The sequence below is a fragment of the Podarcis tiliguerta genome (genome assembly GCF_965153285.1).
Source record: "Podarcis tiliguerta genome assembly, chromosome: 10".
In the NCBI taxonomy this organism is placed as follows: domain Eukaryota; kingdom Metazoa; phylum Chordata; class Lepidosauria; order Squamata; family Lacertidae; genus Podarcis; species Podarcis tiliguerta.
In genome coordinates, this window is record NC_139543.1 from 585389 (window position 1) to 599425 (window position 14037).

General features: G+C 42.6%; 2 protein-coding genes across 9 annotated transcripts in view; one reads left to right on the forward strand and one right to left on the reverse strand.

Annotated features, from left to right (window-relative positions):
• NUDT5 (nudix hydrolase 5) overlaps positions 1 to 14037 on the reverse strand; it is a 1423229-nt gene that overhangs the window by 551511 nt on the left and 857681 nt on the right. The window lies entirely within an intron of this gene.
• The window catches only part of ITPR2 (inositol 1,4,5-trisphosphate receptor type 2), a 320952-nt gene that overhangs the window by 127962 nt on the left and 178953 nt on the right, over positions 1 to 14037 (forward strand). For all 8 annotated transcript variants that reach the window (XM_083399206.1, XM_083399209.1, XM_083399210.1 and 5 more), the window contains 6 exons: positions 64 to 229; positions 2625 to 2798; positions 6876 to 6965; positions 7078 to 7203; positions 10479 to 10601; positions 12616 to 12816. In XM_083399206.1, the coding sequence (XP_083255332.1) occupies positions 64 to 229; positions 2625 to 2798; positions 6876 to 6965; positions 7078 to 7203; positions 10479 to 10601; positions 12616 to 12816 (880 nt within the window). The remainder of the gene's footprint in view (positions 1 to 63; positions 230 to 2624; positions 2799 to 6875; positions 6966 to 7077; positions 7204 to 10478; positions 10602 to 12615; positions 12817 to 14037) is intronic.

Here is a 14037-nt window from a genome sequence, read left to right on the forward strand (position 1 = left end):
TATCCTTTTTACCAGGCCGAATGTTTTCACTTGGTTTTTCGGTTTTTTTTGTTTTTTGTGCAGAAAAGAAAAAAATGCAGTGCAGCTGGATGATGAAGGTGGCAGGACATTCCTGCGAGTCCTCATTCACCTTATTATGCATGACTACCCTCCTTTGCTTTCTGGAGCCCTGCAGCTGTTGTTTAAACACTTCAGCCAACGAGCAGAAGTTTTGCAAGCCTTTAAACAGGTAGAGTAACCAATTAAAGCTATTTCTTTACATATTTTTTCAGTTGCTAGTGATGTATGTCAGTAAGTCTCCCTCCTATAGAATTTAGCCAGAACATTTATGCAGTGCCTGTGTCTGTGTTGATGGAAGACTTGAAGACTTGTCTGATGCTGCTTTTCAGGAGAGAGAACCCTCCCTGACCCACTTACTGCAGTGTTTTAACTGGGCTGTACCAGAGGCATACAGCGTGCAAAGTTTTTCCCTCTTCCAAGCTTGTACAAGTAACACATAGGAAAGAAGATTCTTTTTTGGTGTTTGACAGTTGCTGCATAATGACCTTCTACCTTCCATTAAAATGGTGCTATGCTTATTAGCTGCAGTTCTCTGTTAAGTGACAGCTGAGTGGTTGGCATGTTTTGTGGCAGGAAAAGGACCTAATTGGGAAATTAATGAACTTGCTCCAGCAAAAGATGGGAGATGATTATTCAGGGGTAAGAGATACCAAGGCTGTGTGTGCCAGGATGCTATGTAAATGCAGAAAAGCATCAGAAAAATAATGAATGACCTGCAGTGTTCACCTACCTAAAAAAACTCAGATTGTTTTTTAAAGCAACTTTCTTGCCTTTCTATTTGCAAAGATTGTTCTTTAAAATGTGGGACAAAGCTTGAGGAAATTTCACATAACAATTTCAAACAGGAGTAAGAGGCTTCATTACCTTGTATAGGTTCTTTCTCCATCCAAATTTAGCAAAAAAGAGAATTGGTTTTTCATAGCAAAAGACTGCAGAATAGATTCTGCAAAATAAGAGCAACAATATAAGTGTTGTTTATCTGCATAATTTAGGCCAATTGAAGACATGGCATCTGATGTGATATGAATACAGGAGGCTGCTTTCACTGAGTCAGCCTATTGGTTCAGCTGGCTTGGTATTGCCTATTCTGAGCCGGTGGGGTTCTCCTGGATTTCAGACAGGGAACATTCCCAGCCCTGCCTGGATACAGTAAGGATTGAACTTGGGATGTTCTGCATGCATGTCAGATGCTCTACCACTAAGTTACAGTCTTTTCCCAGTGTCATAGTATTTAACTTACCCTGGTGCAGAATTTTTCTTAAAATCTAATTAATGAAGTCATCCATAAATTATATAACAGAATTCTGAATCTGCATTGTTGGGAAGAAATGGGCACCAACCTGCAAAGGTGTAGCTAACTGAGATTTCTGTTCGTTTGCATGTTTATATAGAAAAACATGCAAAACCGTAAATAGCAAGAGTCTTCTGCAGTAGAGGAATATTTGCTGATGTTAGGTATTATCTTTTTGTACTGCTTTATACGAGCCTTGTCACAGTGTTTATAGAGTTAATGTAGGGAAAACTGACAACTTCAGTTTCATTCAATGTCTTCATTAATAATCTTTGCAAGTATGCAGCCTTGTAACCAATTTTACAGATGTTGATAAATTGAGAAATCATAATGAAAACCTTTTAAAGAAAGATGTTCTAGACATCTTGTCAGAAAATGAACAAATTGTAAGTCATTTTAGGAAACACCCCCCCCCCCAATATTATTGCATTATGAAGGAAATAATCCCTGATGTTCAAAAAGGGATCTGGATGTCTTCTTGCAAAATTAGTTGAATTAGGAGAAAATGACAATTTCCCCCATATTAAAAAGAAAAAGGAGGTTACCATTTTTTCTAATTTGATTAATTTTGCAGAGGCGCATCCAAAAAATTCACACACATTAATGTGTTTCCCCCCTTAAATAACTTACATTTTGTTCATTTCTTACTAGATGCCTAAAATGTCTCTTTTCAAATGTTTTCATATTACCATAACTTCCCAATTCTGTTTCAAGTTTGTCATTTTTCTTATCACTGTTCAGATTTGGAGTTCATAATTTCAGTGATTGCCACATTTTCTTTCATCAGTTAAAATTATATATTACCTTGGATGTGGATGTAAAGTCCACATTCAGTATCTTTATTTTTGAACTGGTTTGTTCATACATGTTAATCACCAGGCAACTAAAGCATTAAGTGGCAATTTGCATGCGTAAGTGAGCCATCGTACATCAAATGAGATGAGAAGGAACTTTCATATCTTCACCAAAAGAGTGATTCTCCATTGAATCAGTTCATACATTTAGCTGCAAGTTGTCAATTGCTGAGTAATCAGTTGATGCAGAAATAAGTGATGTGTATCAATGGGTGAACCATATGATTTCTCTTGCTTTTATGTATAAAAAATATTCTTTGGCTTGCTAATGTGATCTGTTGAAGGGTAAAAAAAATCAATGGGCCTTGTAAAAAGTCAAATCAAGGAGTTGATTGCAACTATAGTACAAAATGCAGCTCTGGTGACATCTTTTTTTAAAAAAATGTAGTGAAACTTTTGTGAAATTTTGGGATTTACAGGTTCAGTTGCTGGTATCTAATCAAGATGTGGATAACTACAAGCAAATTAAAGCTGATCTTGACCAGCTAAGGCTTACTGTAGAAAAATCTGAACTTTGGGTTGAAAAGAACAGCAGTTATGAAAGTGGAGAGCTGGGCGAAAGTCAGGCAAAAGGAAGCGATGAGCCCATTGAGGTGGGTGTTTTTGTTTTGATCCCTGCACATTGTTTCACTTTTATTTATTTAGAATATTTATATGCCACCATTCAATAAAAGGTTCTCAAGCTGGTTTACACAGTAAAACTGGGCAACAATTAAAATGTTCCTAAAACTCATTTCACCAGAGTTTTGTTTTATGTTTGCATTCTGTAGACTTCACTGGTAAGAAGCTGCTTCAGCCCATCTGCACCACCACAGGGATAGCCTAACTTCTGTTGTCTTTGCTCTGATAACCTCTAGGTTGGATTACACCATGTGTTCTATGTGGGGCTGCTTGCCCCACATGGTGCAGAAGCTTCAGCTGCTGCAGCCAGGTTACTTGCCAGGGCAAGACAGTTTGGGCAAGACAGTTTGGGCGATTCTGGCCTGACTGCACTGGCTGCCAGTTAGTTTCTTGGCACAATTCAAAGTGCTGGTTTTGACCTATAAAGCCTTAGGCCTGCAATACTTCAAGGACCACCTTTCCCCATATGAACTGACCCAGACCCTGTGATCATCATCAGGCGAAAACATTCCTCTTCTTCCAGGCCTTTGGCTGATTAAACAATCTATGGCCTTTTAAATTCTCTCTCTCTCTCTCTCTCTCTCTCTCTCTCTACCTCTCTGCCTCTCTCTCTCTCTCGGTGTGTGTGTTATTGTTTTATTATTTTTAAACTGTAAAATGTGCTATGATAAAGGGCAATATCTAAACTTAATAAATAAAATAAAATAAGGTATGATGGTTCCTGGAGGGAAGGCATTGCTGAGGGAACAGTGAGGATTAACGTCTCTCCCAAGCACTCTTGCTGACTTGCTGGGCCTTCATTGGCCTCATGAGAATAGAAGAATAGAAGCCCCTGCACCTGTATTACTGAGCACCAGATCCAGGTGGCACAAGATGTTAACATCCAGTAGTGCTGGAACTTCTCTTCACCACACCCAGGTCCTATCAATTGTTAGGGGAGGCTATTGACTCCAGCTCCCATTAGCCACACACACTCAGCATGGCCAACAGAGAGGATTGAAGCTGTAGTGCAGCAGCAGCTGGAGGGCAGGGCTTTTGACAGCCAGAACTTGCTAGAACTTAGTTTCGGCACCTTTCGGTTGGGTGCCATGTGAGGAATTTATGATCTTCAGATCATAAAAGCACACTTTCGCTTCGTGTGCCAGCTCCCTAAAATCAGCCGAGTAATCGGCATTGTGCAGCTGCTTCAAAACATATCAGAGATCAAGTTTCCCACAGAAAGCAATAAAACACTCATGAAAGCAGTAAAGATCAGTCAAGTAATTAGTTTATTTGGCAGGCATTAAAATGCATGACTCTTCCTATTTTCGAGCATCTACTACAGCTGCTAAGCTTGAAGTCCAAGCTTTGCTTACTGTAAGGATATCAGGGGGTTACTCGAGAGCAATCAGGGAAATGCCTCCTTGGTCGGCTGTAAAGCCTCGTTTTTGGTGCCAAAAACCCTTCACCATGCAGAGCACCACTATTCCGTGGCTCGCTCATTCACTGGCAGAATCTGTGAGTGGGCGGTCCTTAAACCTTCCCCAGCAGAGTAGTTTATTGACACCCAATCTGTGCTTCCCCTCTCGGCGCGGAAGCTTACTGCGCAGGGAGGATGTGGGTAACAGAGGACCTCTCTCCTCCCCGCTTTGCTCAGGCAAGGTGTCCTGGCACCGCCTCGCCTCCTCTGAGCCCTGAACCACTGGAGGCATGGTTACTCTCCTCCGCTGAGGAGGTGCTGCTTCCCACAATCTTTGGGGGCTCTCTGTAATCCACCCAGCTTTTCCCCTCTCACCCCTGAGCCAATGGCAGTTCCCTGACACTTACCAACTGCAAAACATCTTTCCTACATCTTTCAGGCTAGGGAGATAATACAGAACTGAACAACAGCTCTCTGTCTCCTGTAGGAAATGTGCGTGTTCAGAAAATGATTCCCATAGAATGTGTCCATCTGTAGAAAACATTCCAGCACTTCGCTGCTTCTTAAATAATAATAAAAATAATTAATAATATTATTATTATTATTATTATTAATAATAATAATAATAATAATAATAATAATTTATTATTTATACCCCGCCCATCTGGCTGGGTTTCCCCAGCCACTCTGGGCGGCTTCCAAAAGAATATTAAAATACAGTGATACATTAAACATTAAAAAGGGCTGCCTTCAGATGTCTTCTAAAAGTCTGGTAGTTGTTGTTCTCTTTGACATCTGGTGGGAGGGCGTTCCACAGGGAGGGCGCCACTACTGAGAAGGCTCTCTGCCTGGTTCCCTGTAACTTGGCTTCTCGCAGTGAGGGAACCGCCAGAAGGCCCTCAGTGCTGGACCTCAGTGTCCGGGTAGAACGATGGGGGTGGAGACGCTCCTTCAGGTATACGGGACCGAGGCCGTTTAGGGCTTTAAAGGTCAGCACCAACACTTTGAATTGTGCTCGGAAACGTACTGGGAGCCAATGTTATATGGTCTCGGCAGCCGCTCCCAGTCACCAGTCTGGCTGCTGCGTTCTGGATTAGTTGTAGTTTCCGGGTCACCTTCAAAGGTAGCCCCACGTAGAGCGCATTGCAGTAGTCCAAGCGGGAGATAACCAGAGCATGCACCACTCTGGTGAGGCAGTCTGCAGGCAAATAGGGTCTCAGCCTGCGTACCAGATGGAGCTGGTACACAGCTGCCCTGGACACGGATTTAACCTGTGCCTCCATGGACAGCTATGAGTCCAAAATGACTCCCAGGCTGTGCACCTGGTCCTTCAGGGGCACAGTTACCCCATTCAGGATCAGGGAATCCTCCACACCTGCCCGCGTCCTGTCCCCCAGAAACAGTACTTCTGTCTTGTCAGGATTCAATCTCAATCTGTTAGCCGCCATGCATCCTCCAACCGCTTCCAGACACTCACACAAGACCGTCACCGCCTTCACTGGTTCTGATTTGAAAGAGAGGTAGAGCTGGGTATCATCCGCATACAGATGAACACCCAGCCCAAACCCCCTGATGATCTCGCCCAGCGGCTGCATGTAGATGTTAAAAAGCATGGGGGAGAGGACAGAACCCTGAATCACCCCACAAGTGAGAGCTCAGGGGTCTGAACACTCATCCCCCACCACCACTTTCTGAACACGGCCCAGGAGGAAGGAGCAGAACCACTGTATGACAGTGCCCCCAGCTCCCAGCCCCTCAAGACAGTCCAGAAGGATGTTATGGTCGATGGTATCAAACGTTATGGTTTGATGCTATCAAACGTTCTGCTGAGAGATCCAGCAGAACTAGGAAACAGCTCTCACCTTTGTCCCTAGCCCGCCGGAGATCATCAACCAGTGCAACCAAGGCAGTTTCAGTCCCGTGATGAGGCCTGAATCCCGACTGGAAGGGATCCAAATGGTCCGCTTCTTCCAGACGTGCCTGGAGTTGTTCAGCAACCACTCGCTCAATCACCTTGCCCAAGAATGGAAGATTTGAGACTTGGCGATAGTTGGCCATCGTGGCCGCATCTAAAGATGGTTTTTTAAGAAGCGGTTTAATAACCGCCTCTTTCAGCGGGTCTGGGAAGGATCCCTCACGGAGGGAAGCATTCACCACCCCACGAAGCCCACCGCCCAGCCCTTCCCGGCTAGCTTTTTAAAGCCAGGATGGGCAAGGATCAAGGAGACAGGTGGTTGGTTTCACTCGTCCAAGCAGCCTGTCCAAATCCTCGGAGGTAACAGATTGGAATTGATCCCACGCAATTTGACTAGACAGGACTCTAGCACTCTCCTGCCCCGGCCCTGCTCCCACGGTGGCGTCTACCTCTTCCCGAATCTGAGCGACTTTATCTGCAAAAAAACTTAGCAAAATCATTGCAGGAGATCATGTGGCCTGTACTGGGCCCCGATGTAGCAGGTGGTTCCGCTAAATTGCGGACCACCTGAAAAAGTCTTTAATTCTCTGTACTTTAATTCTCTAGCTCACCTTGGGTTAATATTTGCCCACTGTTAGTGGAAGATTGTTTTACATGGTTTCCATGCATGTTGGTACTGCACTTCAAGATTTTGGAGTTAAATTTTCCCCTCCCTCCCTATCTTTTTAATTATAGGAGTCAAATATTTTAAGTCCAGTCCAGGATGGGAGTAAGAAACCTCAGATTGACAGTAACAAGAGCAACAACTACAATATTGTTATGGAGGTATGTTGATAAAATGCTTCAAAGTATCAATTAGGTATATTCACTATGGTAGCAACTCATATTTCCCCTGACTTTGTATTTATGTACAATACATGCTATCTTTTATCACCAGATTCTGATCCGCTTAAGCAAACTGTGCATCCAGAATAAAAAATGTCGTCAGCAGCAGCAGCGCTTGCTTAAAAATATGGGCGCTCACAGTGTGGTGTTGGATCTTCTGCAGATACCCTATGAGAAGGTAATTAACGTTTATGCCAAGTTGAAGAGCCTTTTTTAACCCAAGGGCCACAATAGCTCACAGGCAATCTTCTGGGGACCACATGCCAATGGAGGGCAGGGCCAGAGGTAGTTGGGGTGGAGCAACGAATGTGACAGTCACCTTTGTACAGCAGGAGACAGGGGCGAGCCAGCTGTAAAACACACCCAGCAAGTTGAAGTTAACTCTTTATTAGCAAAAAGACAATCTTGCACAGACTTGGTGGAGTGTCAGAGACAGCAACTCATCTCTGGTAGGTCTTGCCCCCATGAAGTTGTTGCTGAGACCTTCCCACAGCTGCCTAAGTCATGACTAGAATTCCCCATTGTTTTCATTGGGACCTAAGATGAGTTATCTTAGTCTGGATACAGCTGTGGGCATTTAAACTAGAACTGAGACATTTCAAGGCAACTGTGTGACTACACTTGCAGGAGCAAAATAAAGATTTCTTTTTTAAAAAAATAATATTTATTACTTTTTCAACAATTTAAACACTACAAGACAAAACAAAAACAAAAAAAGAACAATACAATACAATACAATACAATACAATACAATACAATACAAAGACACTACATAACACTAACACATTAAACCAACAAAACCAAACAAAAACAGTTTAAAACACTCAAACAATTTCAATATCTTGTCTTTCATTCACTTATTTCACCAACCTCCTCCACCTCCCTTTTTGTATTCCACTTCTGTCAATTGTTTCAGCAATTCCTTTCCATCTTCCTCTGTTTTCTGTCCTATAATTATCTTAACACATTCTAACCTTATTTTTCCTTTAATATTCTAGTAATCTATTTATACTTAATGTCAGGGAAGAGTTAGAAGTTTCCAGTTTCTCAGAGGGAGAAAGCATTCGCCAAGGGGGGAAGGAGAGCAGTGAATCTAACAGAAGAGAGCAAGAGGAACAACAGGGAGGGACTGGCTGTTCACAGGAAAGGCAAGGGTTAAGTTCTAGCTCAGATTCGGAGGAGAGGAGATACAGGCCAGCTCTAGCCAGGAGGGTAGGAAAAAGAGTGGGAAAACGAAGGGAGAGGCGCCTTCGACATTTTGAGAGTGGCTGGTCACTGAGAAGCAGAGCTCAGAAGGTATCTGAAATAAGTGACTCTGAGGAAGAATATTTAAGAACCGTTTATAAGATTGTTTTGTTAACACACAATAAAAAGTTATAAAAGAACAAGAAGCGTTTGTGTGGTGATCTGAAGAGGACAACGACCAGTCCTGACACAATGTATGTACTTTTTTAACCCAAGAAAATCTTGAATAAAAACAACTAAAAAAGAAAAGAGTAAGCCCTAATTAGAATGCAATAAAGATAAGGGAAAGGTCAACTAAGTTTCTTCTGTTCCTGAAAGACACATTTCCAACTGACTAAGCAGCCAGGGAAATCTTTATTTTGCGGACTTCCGGGTTGGTGCATCCGGTAATGGCGGAATTCCTCTGATCGGGAGGAATTTGCCCCGTGGGAATCTGGGTCTGGCAGCCATGGCGAAGGCGGAGACCCGCAAAAAAATCACAGGCGGGAGAAGCCTGTGGGCGTGGGATTCGGTCACTTATTTCAGATACCTTCTGAGCTCTGCTTCTCCATGACCAGCCACCCTCCAAATGGCGAAGGCGCCTCTCCCTTCGCTTTCCCGCTCTTTTTTCTAACCTCCTGGGTAGAGCTGGCTTGTATCTCCCCTCCTCCCAATCTGAGCTAGAACTTAACCCTTGCCTTTCCTGGGAGCAGCCGGTCCCTCCCTGTTGTTCCTCTTGCTCTCTTCTATTAGATTCACTGCTCTCCTTCCCCCCTTGGGGGAATGCTTTCTCCTTCTGAGAAACTGGAAACTTCTAACTCTTCCCTGACACATCGTCTGTATTTCTGATCATAACGTCCTTTCTACAGATCAGTTAGGCTGTTATCTGATTCTAAAGAAATCAGGAACCAAAAATCAATTCATCAAACTTACACATGAATAAAACAATAGTTTTAAAGAAAAAGCACACTCCTTAAAAAACACACACGTGCATTGTGTGGTGATGTATAGTTATGTCACTGTAGGCACCATGTTATTGGGAATATTTCCTCCCCTGTGGATCACTCTAATAAATCAGTTAAATAATTTTAATCAGTTTCAGTTGGTTAAGTGTTACCACTTTAATGATAATTGATATATTCATTCTAGAATGCCTGAAATGATCCCTCATATCAATGCCTCATTTATTAGTTAATTCTGTAGGAGTTCTGTTTTAAGTTTCACCAAAAGTATAAACCTGCCCCCTGCAAACCAAATAACTTGTGCAGAGACTTCTTAGCAGTGGCCCTGTTGCCCTGGTCTTGTCCCTGGTCTTGTCCCACAAGAAGCCTAGTAGACGCAAACAGACATGTCCCCCTTCCCCACACCCCAGACTTTGTTGGCATCCATCCTCCTGTCTTGGGAGACAGTGAGGAGTGCGCTTTTGGGGGTGAAGTCAAATTGTTGGAAGGTTGCAGCACCTGCTGTGGCTATCAAGATCAATATGGGAGAGACCTGCTTTGTTACAGGTGGGGCAGATGAAGGCGTCCATTTGTGCTGTTGCAGATGCACCAGGGTGTTTCTTCTCTCTGCGCCTCCTCCTAGTGGTCATTCCTCCTCTGATCACTGCTATGGATGCAAAACCTGTCTCTAGGCACTATTAACTTACTTTATTTTAAATTTCTTTGTAAAAATAATTACAGACTGCAAACTTGTATGAAATATCAAGGTGGTGTACAACAATTTAATACACAAAACAATGCAATCACAAAATGACTGGCCTGTCTTAAGAAAATTTAAACAACCGAATGGGCCTGTTTTAGCATAAAAAGGTTTTTAAGGGCCACCTGAAAGTTAGTTAGGATTCCTGCTGAATCTCTGCTGGAAAAGTATTAACTGTTTGCTTTTTAGATTTATTTTTAAAGTTTTTAAAGCTTTTAAAAAGTTTCTGTCATATGTTGCCTAGTATTTCTAGTATTGCTTAGTATTTCTAAGATGCCTTTGTTTTAATTCAAGGATGTGGGATATTATAAATAAATAAATAAATAAATAAATAAATAGACACATAAGCAAACCAGGTAAACTGAATAAGGTAACATTGATGAACACAGGAAGAAACAGAAACTCCATACCTACAAGGAAGTTTGTTGCCACTTGAAGTGATATTGTTTATATATTTCCAGTTAAGTGTTTAACAGGTCCATTTATTGCTTTGTTCCTTTTACATTTGAAAAATGAATTGACACAAAGACTGATGAAAAGATGAATGAAGTTATGAACTTAGCTCACCTGTTCCTTCAGAACTTCTGTCGTGGAAACCCTCAGAATCAAGTTCTACTTCATAAACACCTCAACTTATTTTTAACACCTGGTGTGAGTATTTTGAGTTGATGATAAATCCCTTGCATAACAGTCATTTGTACTACCAAGAGTTGCATTCAAATATACCTAAACATTCAGATACATCCCTTTTCCCTAACAGTGGACCAGGGCAGGAATAAGGAGTCGGAGCAGTCCAAAACATCTGCAGGGCAGTAAGTTGGTGACCTTCAGATTTGATCACTAGGGCCACCTCCTTTGTTTTCACGCTGCAAAGAACTGGAAGTGATCAAATTGCTTAGCTTAGTTGTGTGTGTGTTTGTGTGGTATGTGTAAGATCAGATCTTTCAGAAGCAGACAACACAGGAGACTATCCTCTTATCTTTATTATTTTAATTCACTATAATTAGGCCTGTCATCTGATTAAATAAATCTTAAGTTGGTTATGGATATTATTTATTTATTAATTGGTTGATTAACTAATCACATTTCCAAATCAGATAAATAGGTACCGCTCTGGCGGGAAGGTAAACGGCGTTTCTGTGCACTGCTCTGGTTTGCCAGAAGCGGCTTCGCCATGCTGGCCACATGACCCAGAAGCTGTACGCTGGCTCCCTCGGCCAATAAAGCGAGATGAGCGCCGCAACCCCAGAGTCGGTCACGACTGGACCTAATGGTCAGGGGTCCCTCTACCTTTAAATGGGCCACAGGTGGCACTGTAGGTTAAACCACAGAGCCTAAGACTTGCCGATCGGAAGGTCGGCGTTTCGAATCCCTGTGACGGGGTGAGCTCCCGTTTCTTGTTGCCTGCTCCTGCCAACCTAGCAGTTCGAAAGCACATCAAAGTGCAAGTAGATAAATAGGTACCGCTCCGGCGGGAAGGTAAATGGCATTTCCGTGCGCTGCTCTGGTTCGCCAGAAGCAGCTTAGTCTTGTTGGTCACATGACCTGGAAGCTGTCTGCGGACAAACGCCGGCTCCCTCAGGCAATAAAGCAAGATGAGAGCCGCAACCCCAGAGTTGGTCACGACTGGACCTAATGGTCAGGGGTCCCTTTACCTTTACCTTCCCTTCCCTAAGCCTTGATGTCATATAAGATGTCAGACACAGGAAAATTTGACCCATGACTTGAAACACCAAGCTGTGGCTAAATGAAGGAGAATTGTGAGCACACTCAAATTTAGAATGTATTTTTATTTACCATGTGACTTTACACCTTCCGCCCCCCCCTTAAAACTATTTTTTCTAAGACTGGACACTTGGGGTTGCTTGCATGGGAGAAGAGTAACATAGCCAGTAGTCATATCACATGTTAAATAAAATGTGCACGTATAGACACCCATGGTCCCACCAGTGATCTTTCCTCAGCAGAATGCCCTGTAGCACAACATGATTTCCTTTCTTGGTAGCTCTGCATTAAAGGACCTTCGAATGGGAGTCCAGTTATGACACTTGTCCCTTCCCTTCTAGTCCAGTGGCCAGGACTTGAATTTTTCCTTGGTTCCAGGGTGTTTCCACACCCTCTTTTAATACCCTTATTCTGCTTTGACTACACCCACAACATACCCATGTAACAAGCTTTATATTGGCTAACTTGGTTGGGTCACTTGAGGCTCCTGCAGGCCATCTGGTTGCCCTACTGAGTCCGAGGATCTGCTCAAAGGTCAGTCTTAGGTTGTATCTCTGCAGCAGAGCACCTGCTTTGCATTCAAAACATTTGAGGTCAATCCCTGACATCTTCAATCAGGACGGGAAATAAACCCTGGAGTGCTGCTGCCACTTATTGTAAAAAATGCTAAGTTAAATGGACCAAGGCGACACCAGGCATGGAGCTACAACTATATTGAGAAACAACACAAGAAATGAAATCTCAGATCTATTTTATTTACCTTACCTGGAGGCATTGGGAAGTCTTCCCTGTAGCTTTCTCTGACAGTTCCTGCCAGTGCAGTTTTATTATGCGGTAGTAACTTGAGATTCCCATGTGTTCTAACTACTTCAGTCAGAATTTTGTGAAAGCACCATCTTTGCTGTTTTTCTGAGTGGCTTTTTGATTGTTTTTAAATTAGCTTCTTGAGGCTGAAACCATGCGACACATCTTCACAAACAATTACCATCTGTGCAATGAAATTAGTGAGCGGGTGGTGCAGCATTTTGTTCACTGCATCGAGACGCATGGCCGCCACGTGGAATATCTGCGCTTTCTGCAAACCATTGTCAAGGCAGACGGCAAATATGTTAAGAAGTGCCAAGATACAGTAATGACAGAGGTATGTTAACTCAGCTACACTCGATATGTTTGACACATGCAGTTTCTTCTACACTTTCATTATCATCATTTCATCAAGTTACAAGGCGCTTAGCAGTTTCTATATACAGTATGAGTGAAAAAAGATAGGGCCCTATCCTCGAGAAGCGTATAGCATGTGTGTGTGCTGAGCATGTGTAGGTGGCTCTGAGGAAGAGATTTTCAATCTACTGAATCCCTTTTTTATTGACACCTTTTCATGTACAGAGCACTGTGCTTTTGAATTGCTGCTATCCTTGAGTGTTGCTACATCTCAGGGTGACACGAAAGATCCAGCTCTGAATTTCAACAATGTGGGTAAACACAAAGGAGAGGAGAGAAAATTGGGGGAAAGATATGCAAATAGTGGTACAACAGCTGAATTTCCACACCCACTGTTGCCACTGATTCCCTGTTGATTGGGGAAGGGCCTTACATAGCTCAGTGGTAGAGTATCTACATTGCTTTCAGAAGGTTCCAGGTTCAATCTCCAGGATTTCTTGGTAGGGCTGTGAATGTCACCTGTCTGAAACCCCAGAAAGCCACTGACAGTCATTGTCAACAATACTGAGCTAGATGGACCAATGATCTGACTCTGTATAATTCAGCTTTCCATATTCCTATACTCCAGTGTGGTTTGCCTATATCATAGATTTGGCAGTGTGAATGTTGCCACATATAACTAGGATTTTAGCACACAGAGATTCTAGTTTGGTGAGGCCTTCTGTAGCGCTCAAAGCAAATAACTATGGTAGCAGGTGGCAATCTGTGCAACACAAATATTTGAATTCCGTGTTCAGACCTTTGTTTATTATAGGGCAATATATGTTGATGATCACAAATGGATTGGATATGTGTGGGAATAAAATGGAGTCCATGGGAATAAATTGTGCTAGGATTCTTTAATAAAAGTCAGGTATAATAAAATAAAATGGTCCAGCGAAAGTAGTGATCCCTCTAGATTGCTTTTGGAGTGAGCTAAGAACATGCTTATTGAAATCAATGAGATTTAAAAGAACTTAAGTTCTTTGGCTGAATCATACCTCTTATAATCTTACTAATTTCAGTGGGAGAGGTAAGCATCTGGAGAATTCAATCCTATTGAAGTCAATGGGACTTAAAAAAATGTTTTCTTCTGACTGGATGATATCCATGTTCAGCGGATGAGCTTGTGACCTCTTTTGCACATAAAACCATGCCGAGG